Genomic DNA, 24,127 nt, shown 5'->3' on the forward strand with positions numbered 1-24,127 from the left:
GGCTGAACCGAGATTTTACAAGTGTTTATGGTCAGTCCAGACCAGGAATGGCTGTTCTGCTCCTTCCAGCCAGTGTCTCCACTCCTCCAACGCCATCTTCACCACCAGTAGTTCTCGGTTGCCAACATCGTAGTTTCTCTCAGCAGGATTGAGACGATGGAACAGGAAAGCACAGGGATGAAGCTTCTGGTCCTGGGCAGATCGCTGGGACAGGATGGCACCCACTCCTACATCCGAAGCATCCACTTCCAACACAAATTGATGCACAGGGTTCGGATGGATGAGGATGGGTGCTGTTGAGAACCGATGCTTCAGGTCCACAAAGGCTTTGTCGACAGCTGGAGACCATTTGAGCGGTACCTTGGGGGAGGTGAGTGCCAAGAGGGGGGCCACCATTGTGCTGTAATCTCGAATGAAACGGCGGTAGAAATGAAACGGCCAATCCACCACTGCTTTCACCTTTCCAGGATCCATCTGAACATTGCCCTCAGCAATGACATATCCCAGAAAGGTGATAGAAGAGCGGTGGAACTCACACTTCTCGGCTTTCACAAACAATTGGTTCTCCAGGAGGCACTGAAGGACCTGTCTGACATGAAGAACATGTTCTTTGGTAGATCGGGGGGGGGGGGGGGGGGGGGGAACAGGATGACGTCCACGTAGACGAACACAAACCGGTTTAGCATGTCCCGAAGCGCGTCATTGACTAAAGCCTGGAAGACAGTGGGACGGTTGGTGAGTCCAAATGGCATTACCTGGTACTCATAATGTTCACTGGCTGTGTTGAAGGCTGTCTTCCACTCATCCCCCTCGCGTATCCGAACGATTTTTGACAGTGATATCGTTAAGTCCCCTGTAGTCGGGCGCAGGGTCTTGTCCTTCTTCTCCACAAAGAAAACCACTGCGCCGGCAGGAGATGCAGACGGACAGACGGCCCAGTGGCCAGAGACTCTTCTATGTACTCCTCCATAGCACTGGTCTCTGGTCGGGACAGAGAGTACAACCGACCCCGAGGTGATGTAGTGCCTGGGAGAAGATCAATGGCACAATCATAAGGACGGTGCGCGGGAAGGGAAGTAGCACGTACCTTGCTAAACACTTCCAGGAGGTCATGGTATTCTGTGGGGATAGCAGAGACATCCACAGTCTTGCTAACATCATGAGGAAGACTAGGGGAAGGCTGTGCTGCTTGAAGGCAGTGGGAATGGCAAAAAGTACTCCAACCCAGGATGGAGCTTGTGGTCCAGTCAATCGCAGAATTGTTTTTTTGGAGCCAGGAAAATCCCAAAACAACCGGAACATGGGGAGATGCAATGAGGACGAACTGTATTGTCTCACTGTAGTTACCAGAAACCCGTAATTGAACGGGCACAGTACTATGGGGGACTTCCCCTATAGAGCGTCCGTCTAGTGCCCTAGCATCCATGGGCACAGAGAGAGGCTGAGTGTGCATACCGAGCTCCCAAGCTATTGTGGCATCCATAAGACATTCATCAGCCCCAGAATCATGAGCACTCGGAGAGACTTAGATTGGTCTCCCCACAGCACAATAGCAAAAAGGGGTGTGCGGGTGATGGGAATTAGGGAACACCCAGTCTGACTCACCCCAGTACTGGTACCCACTAGAGACAATGGTGTCCTAATAGTGCAGGTTGCAATAAAATGTCCTGCCCCTCCACAGTACAGACATTCATTATTATTCATCCTCCGTGAGCGCTCCCAACTGATAGCCTAGTTCTTCCCAACTGCATAGGCTCAGGAGTATCCAACTCACCCGTCGTAGATTCACGAGAGAGCTCGGGGGATTTTGACTCCTCTCGGAAGAGCTGCCTTCGGAAACTTCCGGATTCCATAGGAGGTGAACGCGCTTGCCCTAGACCAGACCTTTCACTCTTGCATTCCCTTAGGCATCCATCAATTTGAATGGTTAAGGCGATAAGAGAGTCGAGGTCCACCGGCAGTTCCCGAGCAGCTAGCTCATCCTTTACCTCCTCAGATAATCCGTGCGGAAAAGTAGCGAAAAGAGACTCCGGATTCCAGGTGCTCTCGGCAGCCAACGTGCGAAAGTCCGCTGCGTAGTCTGCCACACTACATGAGTTTTGACGTAAGTCAAGCAGTTCGCTGGCTGGCTTTTTCCCGGATACCAGAGACTCAAAAACTTGTCTCACCTCTGCCATGAATTCCTCCAAAATGACCGCAAATGGCAGATTGTTGTTCCCAAACTGCCGTAGCCCAGGAGAGCGCCCTTCCCGACATTAGCGTAATTATAAAACGCCATCTTCGAACAGTCTGAAGAAAACGAAGATGGCTGTAGCTCAAAAATAAACGAGCACTGAGAAAGAAAACCCCGGCAGGTACCAGGATTCCCCGGATATCGCTCTGGAGGAGGTAAGCGGGGTTCACGGGGAGTCGGGATAGGCTGTACAAACTCACCACAGATAGGGGGAAAATTACTGGGTGATTGAGGTTTTTCAGATGTGGCAGACAGTCTCTGAGCTAATTCCCTGATTTACTCCATAATAGCCTTTAACACGTGGTTGTGGCGTTCCGTCAGGACCTGAGCCCTTCCAAAAGGCCATGTAGCAACTCCTGATGTCTCCCAATGGTGGCTCCCTGCAGGGAAGAACGACAGATTTATTTTTTACCTTGTCAGCTCGGGGTTTTGATCCAGCAACCTTTCGGTTACTGGCCCAACTTTTAATAGCTCATAAGTACCATAAGCCTCTTAATATTTGAGAATCAAATGTAATCAAAGTATTCCATAGCAATGCAGAGACTCGCAAGCTGGCTATAACTATGGATATATATGCATGAATTAAGCATCTAGTCACATGGTAATGAAGTCAGATTGATACATGTAGTTTAATATTCAACATAATTTCTACACATTACACTACCCCATTGGGCTAATCATTACCTAGATACCAAACTCAAAAAATTATCTTGTTACTACATACAAAGATACATGTTTAACATATAATTAAAGATACACTGGTTCTTAATGTAACCGCTGTGTTAGATTTTTTTTAAATTACTTAGTAAAAAGCACAGCATGCAATAATCTGAGACAGCGCTCAGCCATTCTCCGCCATGTTGGAGTCAACCGAGTCAACAGAAATACGAAATAACATCATAAATATTCCCTTACCTTTGATGAACTTTCATCAGAATGCAGTGCCAGGAATCCTAGTTCCACAATAAATTGTTGTTTTGTTTTATAATGTCCCTTACTTCTGTCGAATTAGCAACTTTGGCTAGCATGTGTCGTTCACGTGTCCAGAGAACTTTACGCAAATGAACGAAAACTTCAAAAAGTGATATTACAAATCAAATAAACTGGTCAAACTCAGTTGAGAATCAATCTTCAGGATGTTTTTCTCATATATATCCAATAACGTCCCAAACGGAGCATTTCTTCATGTCTATCTAACACAGTGCAGACAAAGACATCACATTCCCTCTGCGCGTGGCCAAGAACTGGCAATCTGCCTGACCTGTCACTCCAAAGGCTCTCATCCAGTCCCACATGAAACTATATGCTTCATTCCACGTTCTACTCCCTGTTGACATCTAGTGAAAGGCGTATGAAGTGCATACAGATCCATAAATATAAGGCAATTGAATAGGCGATGCCTTTCGCAGCGACCCATTTCAGAATTTTCACTTCCTGTTTGGAAGTTTGCCTGCCATATGAGTTCTGTTTTACTCACAGATATAATTCAAACAGTTTTAGAAACTTTGTTTTCTATCCAATAGTAATAATAATATGCATATCATATGATCTAGGACAGAGTACGAGGCCGTTTAATTTGGGCACAAATTCATCCAAAAGTGAAAATGTCACCCCCTAGTTCTAAGAAGTTTTAACGTATTGATGACTTTAATGTCCCCAAAAACTTGCAACAGTGAATATAAAGTAGGCCTACCTGTTACAATTGACCTGTGTTACATTTAGCCCCGGTCTCCCCTATGCAGTCATGCCGAATTGCGGATCGCTAACGCGATAAACTATGCTGATACAGTTCAGGCTCATTTTTTGGAGTTGAGAAATACATGAGGTAGCAATGGAAAGCTGCGATCCCCTGACTTTTTAACAAAAGCCATCAGAGCTGCATTCAAAAGTGTTTTCCCCGCGATTGCATTGAGCAGTCAAAGCACAACATTTTCTTATCGTAATGCATGGCTCTCTCCCTGTTGCACTCACAACTTGATTGCGCCTCGATAGGAATATTTATTTCTCGCATGGAACGCACAACGACAAGCTGACTAGGTACGTAGTTAAACTATTCAATTATGGGGTTGTCTGATTTTGCTGTTCGTTACTCGTTTTGTTGGCAAAGGCCCTATAACTCTCTCTCTGTCTTCTCTCGCACTCCTTGCATTTTCAAAAGTGTCCGGCGCTCTGTCAGCTGACTTCCCATTGTCTACTATAGGAAACCTAGCCTACCACTACGAACATTCAGTAGTAAGCTTGAGAAAATTCAGACGAATTACTAGATAGACGTGATCCTCTCAATCCCTATACGACGAGAGACACGATAGAAGTACCGAAATTAATGAACAAAAATGTTAGTACTGAACCGTTTTTCATTTTGTATCAGAAGCTCTGGAATACCGGGCAACACAACATTACAATTGATCAAGTCTGTATAATATTGGTTAGTCTGTGTAATAATTGTTCTAGAATTTTATACCGACCACTCAATCACTTACAGTACATATTTATACACACATTCTGTACTAGTGTATACGCTAATCTACACACACAAGTAGACTTATGAATGTGTTGTGTACTATAGGAGGCAGTGAGTCTTCTGTCGGGTCACTCCTGTCGGCCTCCTGGCTCCAGTGTAACGTTGGCCCAGGCCACTCTACTGCTCAGTGATCTGAGAGGGACAGGCAGCCAGGCCCTACACCTGCTCACACAGAAACTACTACAGCAACAGGTCTGTCAGACATAGTCCCTCCAACATCTCTTTCTCCTCTCACGACTCCAACCACAGTATTATTTCCTTAAAACTCTCCCGTCTCTTTTTTTCAGGCTAGATTCAAAGTATGTTAACTCAGAAAAATTACAAATAAGTCCTCATCTCTCCTCTCCACCACTCTTGCTCAGTATTCCTTTACATCGTCCCTCGATTACCTTACCTTACTGCCTGTATTAGTCGGAACACTGATTTGTCTTAATGTGTGTGTATTGTCTCTTCTCAGCTGTGTGTGTTGGGGGAGACTGTGTCATTGGGAGAGAGAGGCAGAGTAATCCTCCCTCCAGCTCCTGGTCTCTCTAACATCTACCTCCCACATCTCCCACTACTGGCCAAGGCCACCATGCGACTGGGTATGATTCATACTGTACCATAGTTCTCAAAAGTTTCTACCCAGTAACTGTAATGCACATAGGTCCACATACAGGTAGCTTTGAAATCTTCAAGTACCTATCTTATGAACAAGCACTTAATCAGTCTCTCTGTCTGTTCTGAACAGGTCACTGCTTGGCTGTACAGGCCATGACCAGCGCCCCTTCCTCCAGCCTGTCTACCCCCAGCCATCCCTGGGTGTGTGCTCAGGAGGTGCTGCAGTCAGCCCTGCTCGTTTCCCAGGCATGTGCTACCAGAGACAGGCAGCTGGAGGCTGATATCCTCTACTGCAAGGGTAAAACATTTATTTCCAACCTTATTCAATCATGAGATTAAATATGTATGTGTGCATCTACTCATTGAATGTCAGAGTGGCCTTGTTAGTTCGATTATTGTTGGTGTGTGTGTGTGTGTTTGTGTCCAGGGATGGTGGAGCGCTGTCTGATGTCTCTCAGTGACTTCCAGCCTCAGACAGTTGCGCTGACACTACTGGAGAGCATCAATATCTCTCTGTCCCAGAGTTACAATCTACAGTAAGTCGCCTACAGTAGTGTGAATGATCATCTTTGAGAGTAGTGTACGGACCTCCTCAAACACCAGTGTGCTTGTTTGACTAAAACGCGTGTGTGTGTCAGGCTGATCCGTAAGTGTTATCTGGAGATGGCATTAGTGTATTTGCACCAGTGGGAGCAGAGCAGCCCGGCACCTCAGGACCAGCAGAACACCGTCCCACCTTCACCACCTACAAATGCCATACTGAAGGTACCTGTCTGTGTCATGAGACATTCAATTGTGGTTCCGCGGGGCAGCATTTTTCTTTGGAGAGGACTGTGTGTGTGTGTATGCCTGCATCATGGCGTGTGTTTGTCTTGTTTCAGCCTCCGGGTTGGAAGCGTGTCAGGACAACTCTGAACAGAGGCCTGACTCCAAGGGAGGCCTACTTATTGCTCTACTGGGTCTCTGTCCGAGCTGCTACTAAGGTAAATAGACTGAACACACACACAGACACACACACACACACTTATAATGTTGCGTGTGTTCCTCAGACGTCTGAAGCCATGTCCACATGTAGCCAGCTGTGTGGTAGTACCGGAGCTAAAGGAGGACACCTGCCTCTCATCTCCCTCAAGCTCCTGCCTGACTTTGCCTCCAACGACCTGCTCAATCCCTGTGGTAAACAAACATCCCCACAACAACCATTCTGTCCTTTAGCCAGGGCTACATCTGGTCTTACAATAACAGCCATTATAAAAGTCGCTACAGTCGTGTGATTCGTGCCCATGTTCGTGTTAGATTGTGATCTACATTGTTAGCGGTTGTGTAATGTTCTCCCCTCTTTATGAGGAAAGGAGACATCATGTCTTTTCTTTATGGAAATCGTAACAGTGCTGGTTACCATATTTGTACTGTCTGTCTGTGTGTTGTGTGACTACCAGGAGGGACAGACGTGATGGTGAGGACGGTCTCCAGCTCGTCTCCAGAGCTTGATCCTGGGCTGAGCAGCAGGAAACGCTCCCAGCTCACATGGGTCCACCTATCCCGCTACTACAAACACCTGTTCAACCTGCAGCACATCGCCACGCGCCCAGGTACACTACCCCGGTGTCACAGTAAACTAATTTTGTTAACGGACGTTCAGAGATGTTCATCTGCGTGCGTGTATGTTCCAGTGGTGCCCCAGTGTGTGGAGGGCCTGGTGTCCCAGTCAGAAGACAGTAGTCTGGCGCTGAGGTTGGTTCAGCTCCAGACCTTCTTCTGTTCCCACATGGTGGACTACAGAGAGTCCTGCTGCGCCCCTGAACCCCCCACTGAAATCATCATGCAGCCTCAGATTATACAGGTACGCACACGAATAGACACTATGGGCTGAATCCTGAAGAGATGCATGCATATGCTGTACCGCGGCTTGTATTGGGATGTTTACTCAAGTTAGGATTCAGCCCTGGCTAGTGATGTATGTCGACAGTCCAATAACCATTTCTCCAGGATTTTCAGTCTTCACCTTGAATCTGAAGGCTGCCTTCTGGGGTTGTCCACAGTCGAGGTGTGAATTGAATTGTCGATGTTGTTTGTTGTGTTTGTGTTAAAGATGTGTCCTACAGTGAGAGGCACTATGGGAGCTCAGATGTACCCCTGGTCCTTTGCTGACAGGAAGCAGCTGTGTATCCAGTGGCACCGGCCTGCTCTCAGCCCCACCCAAGAAGACACGGATACGGTACAATACACAACACACACACACACTCATCAACCATAAAAGGAGCTAGCCTGGTCTCAGATCTGTTTTGTGCTATCTTACCAACTCCTTATTGTCCTCCTCACTTATTGTCATGTCAAACAGGTTGGAAACCACTGCCTTACAGGGTTGTCTTTGACAGTGTTTCTCCTTTTGTCTCTGTGTTCGTCAGGCCATGCTGCTGTTTGGGCTGAACAAAGTGCCACTCTCGGCCATGAGGGCCACAGCCTGCACTGTCATAGAGCTGCAGTGTGGACAGAAACTCATCAGCATGGCGAAGTAGGTATCTGCTCTCCGTGTACAGCGGCCTAGGTGCTAGGGGCGAGACGGAGCTATCACCGTACTGTAGCGTCTAACGAGTGGCTAATATGGTTAGTTTAGGAGCTGGAAGTTGATATGGACCTGGCCACATCTCTATCCATTCCCTCTGTAATATATCTTCCAGAATCTCTCCCTAAACCCTTTTGTCTTATCTACTTTAGTTGAATTCACCAACCGTATTTAACCGAATGAAATGACTGTTATATGGTAACTAAATGTAATGTAACCTCTGTGACCACCAGCATCACCCCATGTGTTCTCTAGACTGTGTGCAGTCCATGCTCAGCTGGCCTCAGCCTGTGTTGGGGGTAACGTCTCCTGTCCGCCTGCTGCCAGTAGCGCCGCCTCCTCCCCCAGCCCCAAGATGGAGAGGCAACGCCGCACCAAGATCCCAGACAAGGCTGCTACCTCCAGCCCTCACATACAGGTCAGTGTGCTACTGGTAACGGCTCTGACAGGCCTTGTAGTCCACATTCACACATGTTAACAGCGATGGGAAAAAACACTCAAATGTCAGATATCTTACTACCCTGAACAAAAAGAAACGCAACTGCAATAAATTCATTACGCCCTAATCTATGGATTTCACATGACTGGGAATACAGATATGCATCTGTTGGTCACAGATACCTTTAAAAAAAAGTAAAGGGACGTGGATCAGAGAACCAGTATGTATCTGGTGTGACCACCGTTTGCGTCATGCAGAGTGACACATCTCCTTCGCATGGAGTTGATCAGGCTGTTGATTGTGACCTGTGGAATGTTGTCCCACTTCTCTTCAATGGCTGTGTGAAGTTGCTGTATATTTTCGGGAACTGGACCACGTTGTCGTACACATCGATCCGGGGTATCCCAAACATGCTCAATAGTTTACATGTATGATGAGTGTGCAGGCCATGGAAGAACGGACATTTTCAGCTTCCAGGAATTGTGTACAGATCCTTGCGACATGGGGCCTTGCATTATCGCGCTGAAACATGCGGTGATGAATGGCACGATGGTCCTCAGGATATCGTCACGGTATGTATCTGTGCATTCAAATTGCTGTTGATAAATGCAATGCTGTTCGTTGCCCATAGCTTTTGCCTGCACATACCATAACCCCGCCACCATGGGGCACTTTAATCAACGTTGATCACACGATGATCTGCCATCTGCCCGGTACGGTTGAAACCGAGATTCATCCATGAAGAGCACAATTCTCCAGCATGACAGTGGCCATCAAAGGTGAGCAATTTTCCCACTGAAGTTGGTTACGACACCGAACTGCAGTCAGATTAAGACCCTGATGAGGACGACGAGCACGCAGGTGAGCTTTCCTGAGACGGTTTCTGACAGTTTGTGCAGAAATTCTTCAGTTGTGCAAATACACAGTTTCATCAGCTTTCTGGGTGGCTGGTCTCAGACGACCGGAGGTGGAGGTCCTCGGCTGGCGTGGTTACATGTGGTCTGCGGTTGTGAGGCCGGTTGGATGTACTGCCAAATTATATAAAACAACGTTGGAGGTGGTAGAGAAATTAACATTCAATTCTCTGCCAACAGCTCTGGTGGACATTCTTTTAGTCAGCATGCCAATTGCATGCTCCCTCAACTTGAGACATTTGTGGCATTGCGTTGCGTGAGAAAACTGCACATTATAAAGTGGCCTTTTATTGTCCCCAGCACAAGGTACACCTGTGTAATCATCATGCTGTTTAATCAGCTTCTTGATATGCCACACCTGACAGGTGGATGGATTATCTTGGCAAAGGAGAAAGGCTCACTAACAGGGATGTAAACACATTTGTGCACATTTGAGAGAAATACTGGAAGCTTTTTTTGTGTGTATGGAAAATTTAAGGGATCTTTTATTTCAGCTCATGAAACATGGGACCAACAATTTACATGTTGAGTTTATATTGTTGTTCAGTGTAGAAAATAACTCAAGTAAAAGTTAGTCACCCAGTAAGTTACTACTTGAGTAAAAGTAATGGTTTTGAATGTACAGTGGTCGAAAAAGTACTCAATTGTCATACTTGAGTAAAAGGTCAGAAGTAAATATTACAGTGCATTTGGTATGATGCTACAAGCTTGGCACACCTGTAATTGGGGAGTTTCTCACATTTTTCTCTGCATTCTTTCAAGCTCTGTCAGGTTGGATGGAGAGCGTTGCTGCACAGCTATTTTCAGGTCTCTTCAGAGATTTTCGATCGATTTCAAGTCTGGGCTCTGGCTGGGGAACTCAAGGGCATTCAGAGACTTGTCCTGAAGCTACTCCTGCGTTGTCTTGGCTGTGTGCTTAGGGTTGTTGTCCAGTTGGAAGGTGAACCTTTGCCCCAGTCTGAGGTCCTGAGCACTCTGGAGCAGGTTTTCATCAAGGATCTCTCTGTACTTTGTTCCTTTCATCTTTCCCTCGATTCTAACTCGTCTCCCAGTCCCTGCCACTGAAAAACATCCCCACAGCATGATGCTGCCACCACCGTGCTTCACCGTAGGGATGGTGCCAGGTTTTCTCCAGAGGTGACACTTGGCATTCATGCCAAAAAATTCAATCTGAGTTTCATCAGACCAGAGAATCTTCTTTCTCATGGTCTGAGAGTCCTTTAGGTGCCTTTTGGCAAACTCCAAGCGGGCTGTCGTGCCTTTTTCTGAGGAGTGCCTTCCGTCTGGCCACTCTACCATAAGGCCCTGATTGGTGGAGTGCCGCAGAGATGGTTGTCCTACTGGAATGTTCTCCCACCTCCACAGAGGAATTCTGGAGCTCTGTCAGAGTGACCATCGGGTTCTTGGTCACCTCCCTGACCAAGGCCCTTCTCCCCCGATTGCTCAGTTTGGCTGGGCAGCCGGCTCTAGGAAGAATCTTGGTGGTTCCAAACTTCTTCTATTTAAGAATGATGGAGGCCACTGTGTTCTTGGGGACCTTCAATCCTGCCTATATATTTTGGTACCCATCCCCAGATCTGTGCCTCGACACAATCCTGACTCAAAAGACAATTCCTTCGACCTCATGGCTTGGTTTTTGCTATGACATGCACTGTCAATTGTGGGACCTTCTATAGACAGGTGTGTGCCTTTCCAAATCATGTTTAATCAATAGATTTTTACCAACGGTGGACTCCAATCAAGTTGTAGAAACATCTGAAGGATGATCAATGGAAACAGGATGCACCTGAGCTCAATTTCAAGTCTCATAGCAAAGGGTCTGAATACTTACAATTGAAGTCGGAAGTTTACACACACCTTAGCCAAATACATTTAACCTCAGTTTTTCACAATTCCTGACATTTAATCCTAGTAAATCCTAGTAAATATTCCCTGTTTTAGGTCAGTTAGGATCACCACTTTATTTTAAGAATGTGAAATGTCAGAATAATAGTAGAGAGAATGATTTATTTCAGCTTTTTATTTATTTCATCACATTCCCAGTGGGTCAGAAGTTTACATACACTCAATTAGTATTTGGTAGCATTGCCTTTAAATTGTTTAACTTGGGTGAAATGTTTCGGGTAGCCTTCCACAAGCTTCCCACAATAAGTTGGGTGAATTTTGGCCTATTCCTCCTGACAGAGCTGGTGTAACTGAGTTCTGCCCACAAATTTTCTATGGGATTGAGGTCAGGGCTTTGTGATGGCCACTCCAATACCTTGACTTTGTTGGCCTTAAGCCATTTTGCCACAATTTTGGAAGTATGCTTGGGGTCATTGTCCATTTGGAAGACCCATTTGCGACCAAGCTTTAACTTCCTGACTGATGTCTTGAGATGTTGCTTCAATATATCCACATACTTTTCCACCCTCATGATGCCATCTATTTTGTGAAGTGCAACAGTCCCTCCAGCAGCAAAGCACCCCCACAACATGATGCTGCCACCCCGTGCTTCACGGTTGGGATGGTGTTCTTCAGCTTGCAAGCATTTCCTTTTTTCCTCCAAACATAACGATGGTCATTATGGCCAAACAGTTTTATTTTTGTCTCATCAGACCAGAGAACATTTCTCCAAAAAGTACAATCTTTGTCCCCATGTGCAGTTGCAAACCATAGTCTGAATTTTTTTATGGCGGTTTTGGAGCAGTGGCTTCTTCTTTGCTGAGCGGCCTTTCAGGTTATGTCGATATAGGAGTAATATGCATATCTTAGCTTCTGGGACTGAGTAGCAGGCAGTTTACTCTGGGCACCTTATTATCCAAGCTACTCAATACTTCCCCCAGCCATAAGAAGTTAACTTATTATTGCTGCAGGGGCAGTATTGAGTAGCTTGGATTAAAATGTGCCCAGAGTAAACTGCCTGCTCCTCAGTCCCAGTTGCTAATATATGCATATTATTAGTATATGTGGATAGAAAACACTCTGAAGTTTCTAAAACTGTTTGAATGATGTCTGTGAATATAACAGAACTCATATGGCCGGCAAAAACCTGAGAAGAAAATCCAACCAGGAAGTGGGAAATCTGAGGTTTGTAGGTTTTCAACTCATCGCCTATCGAATACACAGTGGGATATGGGTCATTTTGCACTTCCTAATGCTTCCATTAGATGTCAACAGTCTTTAGAACCTTGTCTGATGCTTCTACTGTGAAGTGGGGAAAATTGAGAGGGGATTGAGTAAGGTCTACCATGACCTGAACATGCGCTGACCATGCGCGTTCATGTGAGAGCGAGCTCTGTTCTATCGCATTTCTGAAGACAAAGGAATTCTCCGGTTGGAACATTATTGAAGATTTATGTTAAAAACATCCTAAAGATTGATTCAATACATCGTTTGACATGTTTCTACTGACTGTTACGGAACTTTATGACATTTCGTCTGCTTTTAGTGAACGCGCTTCGTGACTTTGGATTTGTTTACCAAACGCGCTAACAAAAGTAGCTATTTGGACATAAATGATGGACATTACCGAACAAATCAAACATTTATTGTGGAACTGGGATTCCTGGGAGTGCATTCTGATGAAGATCATCAAAGGTAAGTGAATATTTATAATGTTATTTCTGACTTCTGTTGACTGCACAATATGGCGGATATATTTTTGTCTTGATTGGGCTCTAATCGCCGACCTCAGATTATTGCATGGTTTGCTTTTTCCGTAAAGCTTTTTTGAAATCTGACACAGCGGTTGCATTAAGGAGAAGTGGATCTAAAATTCCATGTATAACACTTGATCTTTGATCAACGTTTATTATGAGTATTTCTGGAAATTGATGTGGCTCTCTGCAAAATCACCGGATGTTTTTGGAACTACTGAACATAACGCGCCAATGTATACTGAGATTGATTTTTATAAATATGAACTTTACCGAACAAAACATACATGTATTGTGTAACATGAAGTCCTATGAGTGTCATCTGATGAAGATCATCAAAGGTTAGTGATTAATTTTATCTCTATTTCTGCTTTTTGTGACTCCTGTCTTTGGCTGGAAAAATGGCTGTGTTTTTCTGTGATTTGGCGGTGACCTAACATAATCGTTTGTGGTGCTTTCGCTGTAAAGCCTTTTTGAAATCGGACACTGTGGTGGGATTAACAACAAGATTACCTTTAAAATGGTATAAGATACTTGTATGTTTGAGGAATTTTAATTATGAGATTTCTGTTGTTTGAATTTGGCGCCCTGCACTTTCACTGGCTGTTGTCATATCGATCCCGTTAACGGGATTGCAGCCATAAGAAGTTTTAAAGGCACAGTCAACTTACTGTATGTAAACTTCTTACCCACTGGAATTGTGATACAGTGAATTATAAGTGAAATCATCTGTCTGTAAACAATTGTTGGAAAAATTACTTGTCATGTACAAAATAGATGTCTTAACCGACTTGCCAAAACTATAAGTTTGTTTACAAGGAATTTGTGGAGTGGTTGAAAAATGAGTTTTAATGACTCCAACCTAAGTGTATGTAAATAAGGTATTTCTGTTTTTATTTTTAACAAATTTGCTAAACACGTTTTCGCTTCGTCATTATGGGGTATTGTGTGTGTGTGGATTGATGAGGGGGGGTCTATTTAATCCATTTTGGAATAAGGCTGTAACGTAACAAAATGTGGAAAAAGTTGAGGGTTCTGAATACTTTCCGAATGCACTGTATATTTTGTGAGTAAAGGCTTTTTTTATGATTCATACGTACTTTCCTAACCCTAAAATTTGCCTAAATATTCTACAAGAGTATTTTTAATCTACCAATTGGTGTTAAAATTATATATTTCTTATAAATTATATATTTCTTTCAGGGATCCCTATTTCTGAACCTGTTCTCTCAATGTATTCTCGTCTGTCGACAAATTTCGAATTAAAGGTACACCGTATTTAAAGGGATGGTTTAAGATAAATACACTGAAAACCCTATTTAATGAAAACTCCACAAGAAAATCTGTTGGCCAGCAATGGGAGGGTTTTCAGCAGTTGAATGGCATTTATTCAGTGTGCGCAAGGGAACCACGCCTGCAAAGCCTATTACTTACCTTCAGAAGGTAAGTCAGAATACCAACTGCTGAGAAGTGCGTAGGAAAGGCATCAATTCCCAAATTGGAATCAGGTACAATATGCATAAAAATGTTGCTATTTGTCATGCATGTGAACTCAAGATAGTGTATTTTTATTGGTACATTGCTGACATCATCATGCCCTGTGTATACAAACGTAAAACCATCAGTAGTCTAACCCCCCTTGAGTTTCTTGAAAGAGCAGCCAAGGAAGTGAGAGAAGGTAAGACTCCGTTCGAGCAGCAGCAAGGGATGAAAAAATTTACTGAATTAAACTAAAGAGCTACATTGACAAAAAAAATTAAAAAAGTAGATGTACCTGTGCGAAAGAGAGGCTATGATAGAGTAGCAGAGGAACACAAGGTCTTGTCTGATGACATGGAGTCTGAGCTTGATAAAGAGAGGCACAGGACAGAGTAGCAGAGGACCACAATATCTGATGACATGGAATCTGAGCTTGATAAAGAGAGGCTATGATAGAGTAGCAGAGGACCACAAGGTCTGATGACATGGAGTCTGAACTTGATAAAGAGAAGCTATGATAGAGTAGCAGAGGAACGCAAGGTCTTGTCTGATGACATGGAGTCTGAGCTTGATAAAGAGAGGCTATGATAGAGGAAAGGTCTGATGACATGGAGTCTGAGCTTGATAAAGAGAGGCTATGATAGAGTAGCAGAGGAACACAAGGTCTGATGACATGGAGTCTGAGCTCGGTAAAGAGATGCTATGATAGAGTAGCAGAAGACCACAAGGTCTGGTCTGATGACATGGAGTCTGAGCTCGGTAAAGAGATGCTATGATAGAGTAGCAGAGGACCACAAGGTCTTGTCTGATGACATGGAGTCTGAGCTTGATAAAGATAGGTTATGATAGAGTAGCAGAGGAAAGGTCTGATGTCATGGAGTCTGAGCTTGATAAAGAGAGGCTATGATAGAGTAGCAGAGGAAAGGTCTGATGTCATGGAGTCTGAGCTTGATAAAGAGAGGCTATGATAGAGTAGCCTTTACACTGCCTGGAGGTGTGTTGGGTCATTGTCTTGTTGAAAAACAAATGATAGTCCCACTAAGCGCAAACCAGATGGGATGGCGTATTGCTGCAGAATGCTGTGGTAGCCATGCTGGTTAAGTGTGCCTTGAATTCCAAATAAATACAGACAGTGTCACCAGCAAAGCACCCCGACACCATCACACCACCTCCTCCATGCTTCACGGTGGGAACCACACATGCGGAGATCATCCGTTCACCTACTCTGCGTCTCACAAAGACACGGCAGTTGGGACCAAAAATCTCAAATTTGGACTCATCAAACAAAAGGACAGATTTCCACCAGACTGTCAATTTCTCGTGTTTTTTGGCACAAGCAAGTCTCCTCTTATTATTGCTGTCCTTTAGTCGTAGTTTCTTTGCAGCAGTTTGACCATGAAAGCCTGATTCACACAGACTCCTCTGAACAGTTGATGTTGAGATGTGTATGTTACTTGAACTCTGTGAAGCATTTATTTGGGCTGCAATTTCTGAGGCTGGCAACTCTAATGAACTTATCCTCTGCAGCAGAGGTAACTCTGGGTCTTCCTTTCCTGTGGCGGTCCTCATGAGAACCAGTTTCATCATAGCGCTTGATGGTTTTTGCGACTCCACTTGAAAAAACTTTGAAAGTTCTTGAAATTTTCCCGCATTGACTGACCTTCATGTCTTAAAGTAATGATGGACTGTCATTCCTCTTTGCTTATTTGAGCTGTTCTTGCCATAATATGGACTTAGTCTTTTACAAAATAGGGCTATCTTTTGTATGCCCCCACTACCTTGTCACAACACAACTGATTGGCTCAAAGGCAGTAAGAAGGAAAGAAATTCCACAAATTAACTTTTCAGGTGACTACCTCATGAAGCTGGTTGAGAGAATGCCAAAGTGTGCAAAGCTGTCATCAAGGCAAAGGGTGGATACTTTGAAGAATCTCAGATATAACATACATGTTATATATATTGTATTATTAAAAAATTATATAGTGTGGTATTAAAAAATATTCTGCTAAAGTCTCCAGTCATCTAAAATTGCGTAGAATTGCATGAAATGCGTTTATAGAAGGCCAACATTTTCCCAGACCCTAGGCTACTAAAAAATGTCCCCATGTGTGCAACTTCTGTAAATGCCTCTGATCTACTGTTCTATACCACTACGCAAATGTGACAATATGCATGTAATGCTTTATTATAAAGGTGTTTTTTCCCATGCATTCCAGTACCTCAGTACTCCCCAGGTCACCCCCCTCTAGCGCTCACTTTTGTTCCGGCACCTCCCCATTTACAAATGAAGCACTGGTCAAACGTGCATGTAAGTGAATCTACCTGTAAATGAGTACATGTTTTGTGTGTTGGTTGGTTGTTTCAGATGCTACAGGAGCAGACCAGGTGCTGCTGTGCTGCTATAAAGGACTTACTGCAGCCTGGTTCAGAGGCAGCTGTTCTCACTGAGGTAGGCTAAACACACCACACACTGATTCAACACCCACCAAAGTTCACATACCGGTAAAGGGCTAACCTGTTTAGTGGAAATTACCACTAAGGACTCAAAGTCAAAGTGAAATGAACAGATCTTTATTATCGCGGCCAGAGAGGTTACAACAAACGTAATACTCAAAGTACAAGTGTGTAAGAAGCTCTGAAGGGATGCTCTCCCTTAGCACTTTTTATACTCATGCACAAACTCTGCTCTCAGGGTGCAATAGGCTGATCATGACCTTGCGCAAATACTAAGCATTGGGCCAAAGTAACAGTGTGTTCCCTTGTTTCTGTCCTATCAGTCCCCTCCCTGAGAGCAGTCCCAGAACGTCCTAACACAATAATCAGGAAACAGCACGCTACATGTAGTCACACATTTACAGAGAGACACAGAGGACACTAAACATGTCCATTACACTTACACAAACCTAAGACATACTGCACTGTTGATGTGTTACTATGGCTTGAATGTGTGAAACATTTGATCTTATGCCTCTTCCGTGGCATTTTTGTCAACCCGTTTACCCTGTTGAGTTGGTTAGACATGCAGATATTACTTGTGAAATGATTCCCTCCCTCTGTGTGCCAGGTTCCGTTTGAGGCCAGCCTACATAGTCTGTGTGATCTGGAGCGCTGCTTCAACCCAGCCAGTGGAGCCATTGTGGAGGGAAACACACTGATAACATGGCTCATCTCCCTGCTCGCCTGATACCCTATCGGCACAGCACCATAGAAAAAGACAAACCCAACGACAGGAATCAAATGGCCGAGACCAAAGATAGCATATTGCACCTACCTAGCTAAGTGACTTCATCAGACTCTTTCACTCTGAAATAAATGAGCATAGATAAAGATGATTTTCGTAAAAACTCAATTCAAGCGCTTTTCATTTCTTATTCTTTATTAATGTATATGATTAAGCTCACAAATCAAATGTATATGAAAAGGCTCATGTGTTGTCATAAAATACGAATTGGACCTCTTAAAACAGCAGTGGTAATGTTTCCTATAACTCAGGTTTCCCCAACTAGCGGGCCGAATTTGGCTCGCAGGTGGTTTTATTTAGCCCCGCAAAATAAAAAAAAGTTTAAAAAAAAGAAGGAAAAAAAAGCTTATTTAAAAAATACATGTTTTAGATTGGTGGACATAAAAGGCTGTAAAAACACCAAGAAATCAGCTCCAAGTGATTTTAATTAAAGAAATCTGTTCAAGGATTCCCATGTAAAATAGAGGGACATGTGATTGAAAGCAAGGTTTGAAATTATTATGTTTTAGTCAATCTTATCTGTTTGGGCTTCTTGCAGTCAATTTGCAGTCTACAAATTATTTGTAATTATGTTCCTGACCATCGCCTCAAGAAAATAAATCCCCTTGTTGCTCAATATAGTTGATTATCCCTGCTATAACTCCTCTGATTAAAGATCCCAAATAAAAATTGGCTTTGAATTACCAAAACATGACCCATTATATTTTTTACACTATTAAGATGCTCAGCGTTGAAGAAATGGCACCTTTTCTTTCATCTCTAACTATCAGGAAGCCTGAATGAACAGGTTGAGTGGGCGGGGAGCTGATATTCATGAGCTCGCCTTGACTGACAGTTGGAAGCACCCTTGTGATCGTTGCCAGGTAACACGGGAAACAATGGGCCACATGTCATTCCGAGCCTAAATAGTATACCTCACCCCATTTTCTCTGCAAAATGCTCTCATGGTCAACAGAGCTGATCATGAACTGTTGGATATCAGACAAACAGCAGCAATACACAATTGCATTTATCAGACATTTATTTGATATTTTGCATAGCCAAAATATTGATTAACACTCATGAGAAATAAAGGTTAAAATCATGGCAAGACATCATTTGACAATAACAAATATATATATATTGGAGCCATAAGCCCAATATAGGCACCGACCACCCTCCAGTGTGCAGGACCCCATAGATTTGTAAAATTGTATCACTAAGCTCACGTCCAAATGCGATATCATGTGATATCATAAACTCAGCAAAAAAAGAAACGTCCCCTTTTCAGGACTCTGTCTTTCAAAGATAATTCAAAAAAATCCAAATAACTTCACAGCTCTTAATTGTAAAGGGTTTAAACACTGTTTCCCATGCTTGTTCAATGAACCATAAACAATTCATGAACATGCACCTGTGGAACGGTCATTAAGACACTAACGGCCTACAGACTTTAGGCAATTAAGGTCACAGTTATGAAAACTTAAGACACTAAAGATGCCTTTATACTGACTCTGAAAAACCCCAAAAGAAAGATGCCCAGGATCCCTGCTCATCTGTGTGAATGTGCCTTAGGCATGCTGCAAGGAGGCATGAGGCCTGCAGATGTGGCCAGGGAAATAAATTGCAATGTCCGTACTGTGAGACACCTAAGACAGTGCTACAGGGAGACAGGACGGACAGCTGATCGTCCTCGCAGCGGCAGACCACATGTAACAACACCTACACAGGACTGGTACATCCGAACATCACACCTGCGGGACAGGTACAGGATGGCAACAACAACTGCCCGAGTTAAACCAGGAACGCACAATCCCTCCATCAGTGCTCAGACTGTCCACAATAGGCTGAGAGAGGCTGGACTGAGGGCTTGTAGGCCTGTTGTAAGGCAGGTCCTCACCAGACATCACCGGCAAACAACATCGCCTATGGGCACAAACCCACCGTCGCTGGACCAGTCAGGAATGGCAAAAAGTGCTCTTCACTGACGAGTACTCACTCTGAATATGCAATATTTGGTATTGCAATTTTTTTTCTATGTTATTTTTTGGAAAGTATGTGCCTGGAATTCTATTTTAAATGAATAACTCTGTCTTTACAGACTTCACAGCATATCCCCCTTTTGCCTTGGGAAAGCTGATTTTGTATCACAGCATTCCCGCTGCGGTGGTTGCATGGGAAGATGTGCAGACAGGGTAGATGTTGAATTTTCTAAAATGTCTATCATTACAGCTTGATGATAGTGGAAAGAAGAAAGGAGATGGAATGTGAAATAGGCATTTCAACGGAATAGACACAGGCTGGAATGCGGTTTTAACCAATCAGCGTCCAGCATTAGACCCACCCGTATAATTACCAGTATCGTTCTGCCATGTTCTGCTTGAGCTAACTAACGGTTTTGTAAACAAAGCCGTATGATGCGCACCTGTGATGACGGTTTTAAGGTGTTACATATTTAAATGTTGCATAATGTGGATGACGTTGCATAATGTGGATGAGTCCGTTGGCTGACATAATTGCAAGAGATCTGAAAATTCTAAGATGGTGACAGAAGAGGACTGTTGGGGCAGGGACACCTGAAAGGTGGGTTTCTGTGGTAGAATGGGGGTGGAAGAAGAAGTTGAAGAGAATGAGGAAAGCAGAGGGTGGAGATGGCGATGGGGTGTTGAAGAGATTGATGTCAAGTGCAAACAGTGAGCTGTGCGCCAGACAAAGTTCTGGAAGTGAAATGGAAGTGAATGAGGGCGAGTTAAGTAAGGTGGAAGGTGTGGTGAAGAGCTCGGAGCCTTAGCCTGGCATCGATGGACATGATTTAAAAAAAAATCTGGTCCAGTACGAGTGAACTTTTGGGAGGAAGTGGATCCTTGCCTTTTGGTGGATCCATTTGTGGTTTCAGGATGGGTGGGGAAGGAGTTGGGTTCACTTGAATCAGTGAAGGTAACCTGCAGTGGACTTGTGATATTTGTTTGTGTTTCTTCTCTCCAGAGGGAGCGGGCGCTCCAACTTGTGTGAAGATCTGTTTCTTGCTTTCCGCTTAGGAATAGGGCATCATTGAAAGGAATGATATCTGGGGTAGCAATACGTGTGGAGGTGGAGCAATTGAAGTTGAAGATTCCTGGTGTTTGTGACGCCTGCCTTTTGGTGTGGCGCAGACCCGGTGGTGAGCGTGATGAAACGGAGGAGTTACTGTCAGTCAGAGTTTTTACCTGACAGTCATGGTAGGATATATCAGGTATCCTGTTTGAGCTTTTGTGCCGAATCCACTGTTGTTTCAGGTGCAACTTTTATGGTCATGTTACAGCAGTGTGGAGGAGGGAGATGCCAAGATGTGGGAAGTGTGCCGGAGGGCATGGGACAGAGTATTGTGTAGTTTCGGTGGATAGAATTATGTTTCAACTGTAGGGGGTGCTCGTGTTGCTGAGGATCGGAGGTGTGCCTTGTTAAGTTATGGAATTTCTTTCCTTAATGTGTTTGAGCCAATCAGTTGTGTTGTGACAAGGTAGGGGTGGTATACAGAAGATAGCCCTATTTGGTAAAAGACCAAGTCCATATTATGGAGAGAACAGCTCAAAATAAGCAAAGAGAAACAACAGTCCATCGTTACTTTAAGACAAGAAGGTCAGTCAATATGGAAAATTGCAAGAACTTTGAAAGTTTCTTCAATTGCAGTCTCAAAAACCATCAAGCGCTATGATGAAACTGGCTCTCATGAGGACTGTCACAGGAAAGGAAGACCCAGAGTTACCTCTGCTGCAGAGGAGAAGTTCATTAGTTACCAGCCTCAGAGATTGCAGCCCAAATAAATGCTTCAGAGTTCAAGTAACATATACATCTCAACATCAACTGTTCAGAGGAGTCTGCATGAATCAGGCCTTTGTGGTTGAGTTGTTGTAAAGGAACCACTACTAAAGGACACTAATAAGAAGAAGAGACTTGCTTGGGCAATTGACATCAGACCGGTGGAAATCTTTCCTTTGGTCTGATGAGTCCAAATTTGAGATTTTTAGTTCCAACCGCCGTGTCTTTGTGAAACGCAGAGTAGGTGAATGGATGATCTCCGAATGTCTGGTTCCCACCTTGAAGCATGGAGGAGGAGGTGTGACGGTGCTTTGCTGGTGACACTGTCGGTGATTTATTTAGAATTCAAGGCACACTTAACCAGCATAGCTATCACAGCATTCTGCAGCGATACGCCATCCCATCTGGTTTGCCCTTACACACCTCCAGGCTGTGTAAGGGCTATTTTAGCAAGAAAGAGAGTGATGGAGTGCTGCATCAGATTACCTGTCTTCCACAATCACCCGACCTCAACCCAATTGAGATCGTTTGGTATGAGTTGGACCGCAGCGTGAAGGAAATGCAGCCAACAAGTGCTCAGCATGTGTGGGAACTCCAAGACTGTTGGAAAAGCATTCCAGGTGAAGCTTGTTGAGAGAATGCTAAGAGTGTGCAAAGCTGTCATCAAGGCAAAGGGTGGATGCTTTGAAGAATCTAAAATCTAAAATATATTTTGATGTGTCATGACTGGCCTGTGAGGATCAGGTTCCAGTGGATCACGGTTCTACAGAGATATCTCTCCCTCCCGCAGAGGAGAGGTATAGAGGGATTTATGTTTTTTTATGACACCTCACACCCATTGTAAATCTCAAGGCAGCAGACAAATACTTTTTCCTTTCGTGTTTGGGACTGGAATGTCTGTGTGGGCCTGTAACATGCAATAAATGGACTTTGGGACATATTTCAACAGCCAAAATGGGGGTAACAATGATAGATGGAATATGAAAATGAATGTCGATTTTGTGATGTCATTAAAAGTTCAATGACAACGTTATAATGAAAACATTGTAACTTAAGAGTTTTCATAACATGTATATGATGTTTACATATTGTGTGTTGTGTAGAAAATATCCAGATCAAAGAGAATGTTTTTGTAATGATGAACTGTGTTTCTAGTTGTCTAAACGAGATCATAGTAAGTTCTGATACCTTGCCTTGTAACTAGCTATGCCCCAGGGAACCCAGAGAGCGTGGTCTAAAGACAGGAACACCCCTTTCTACCCTGGGGTATAAAACATGTGAGTTAACAATTTTCATACCAGACTAAGTTGACCGCGCGCTACAGCCTAAGCATAATTTACAAATGTATCCAAGTGTGCTTTTCTCTCTTGCACTTTCTCTCTCTTTCTCTCTCTTTCTTTAAATCTCCATCTTGTGTAACACGTGTCATATTGTGTTGGTCCGCTAGAGACTTGTTGACATTGTATTAAGTTCTACCCAATAACTTAGACTGTTTTGTGTATGTGTATCTTATGTTATAATTTAGCTTGTTAGTAAATAAATCAACTTAATTTGTGTGGTACGCTACGTTATTTCCTCTCTGTAAATGGTATTCTTAATGTTAATCAATCCGGATTCAGACCTAAACATAGCACCACTACGGCTACCATGCTTGTTGTAAATAATATTGCAAATGCCTTAGATTATAGAAATAATTGTGCTGCCATGTTTGTAGACTTGTCAAAAGCTTTGTCAAATGACTTGTCAAATGAGTAAAGATGAAACTATTTGCAAAATGATGTAATGTGATGTTAACCTTTAAAATGAGAGAATTGGCCTTCCATGTAAAGTTTAACTAAGTCAGTAGCCACGCACGCCCAAGTGAATAGACATTGGTTGGAAATTATGAACCAACACCTTTTCCACTGAAAAGCCTCATTTACGAAAAGCCACCTCAGTTCCAAAGTCCTCACGTTTAAAAAGGGCCAAGTCTAATTTCAACTCTACAGGCCAGAAAACTTGAGAGCTTGCGCCATACGTGAAATGGTATGAACTCTGAACTATTGATCACTCAAGAAGTTTACAGCTTAACAGACTGCAGCTGGAAAGGTAGCAAATCTAGTAAGAACATTGACTGACACAGAAAACCACATCTCACTCAACGACGACCCAGAAAATTCTACAAAGGACAATGGCGGCCTTGACTGGGCAAACCAGAGCATCACACCACCACAATACAATGTTATGTATTGTTTAATTAGTTAAATCAATAATTGAGCCAATTTGTGTATGGATGATTCATAGTAAAGGCTGGGTTCATGCAGATATCCAAGAATTTTACAACATTCAGATGAGACTGATAGAAGGTAAAGATAAATGAATGATTGACTGCTATTGATAAAGATCTTTAAGAGTGGATTCAGGAGATAGCATCTCTATATAAACTAATGCTTCCGTGGTGCCCCAGGTTATTAATGAGTTAATTTTTGCATGGTTTATTTCAATCACGTAATCAAACGTTAGGTAATCAATTTGATAAAATAGCTTGTCATCACATTAAAGATGTCAGAGACACGACACTTCCTACAAATATCTTGGCATTTGTCTTGATGACAAGCTGTCATTTAAAAAAACATGTCACCGAGCTGGTGCAGAAATAAAATATATATTTTTTAAGAAACAAAGCATGTCTGACTTCCATTAATAGTAAGGAAATTGTTCATGCCACTTGTCTATTTTA

At 43.5% G+C, this 24,127-nt stretch overlaps 1 protein-coding gene across 3 annotated transcripts in view; it reads left to right on the forward strand.

Moving 5' to 3' along the window:
• cfap54 (cilia and flagella associated protein 54) overlaps positions 1-23,183 on the forward strand; it is a 139,510-nt gene extending 116,327 nt beyond the window's left edge. Inside the window, exons 54-67 of one of the 3 annotated variants that reach the window (XM_055943020.1) lie at positions 4,800-4,946; positions 5,212-5,338; positions 5,485-5,652; positions 5,782-5,890; positions 5,993-6,119; positions 6,236-6,337; positions 6,404-6,530; positions 6,794-6,946; positions 7,028-7,197; positions 7,447-7,572; positions 7,763-7,869; positions 8,176-8,338; positions 16,756-16,839; positions 17,455-23,183. In XM_055943020.1, the coding sequence (XP_055798995.1) occupies positions 4,800-4,946; positions 5,212-5,338; positions 5,485-5,652; positions 5,782-5,890; positions 5,993-6,119; positions 6,236-6,337; positions 6,404-6,530; positions 6,794-6,946; positions 7,028-7,197; positions 7,447-7,572; positions 7,763-7,869; positions 8,176-8,338; positions 16,756-16,839; positions 17,455-17,574 (1,830 nt within the window). In that variant the 3' untranslated portion in view covers positions 17,575-23,183. Of the gene's footprint in view, positions 1-4,799; positions 4,947-5,211; positions 5,339-5,484; positions 5,653-5,781; positions 5,891-5,992; positions 6,120-6,235; positions 6,531-6,793; positions 6,947-7,027; positions 7,198-7,446; positions 7,573-7,762; positions 7,870-8,175; positions 8,339-16,755; positions 16,840-17,454 lie in introns of those variants that run through there. The other 2 variants (XM_055943019.1, XR_008761814.1) reach the window with 2 other exon arrangements.
• Positions 23,184-24,127: the final 944 nt, after the last annotated feature.

The sequence above is a fragment of the Salvelinus fontinalis genome, chromosome 13 (genome assembly GCF_029448725.1).
Source record: "Salvelinus fontinalis isolate EN_2023a chromosome 13, ASM2944872v1, whole genome shotgun sequence".
Lineage (NCBI taxonomy): Eukaryota > Metazoa > Chordata > Actinopteri > Salmoniformes > Salmonidae > Salvelinus > Salvelinus fontinalis.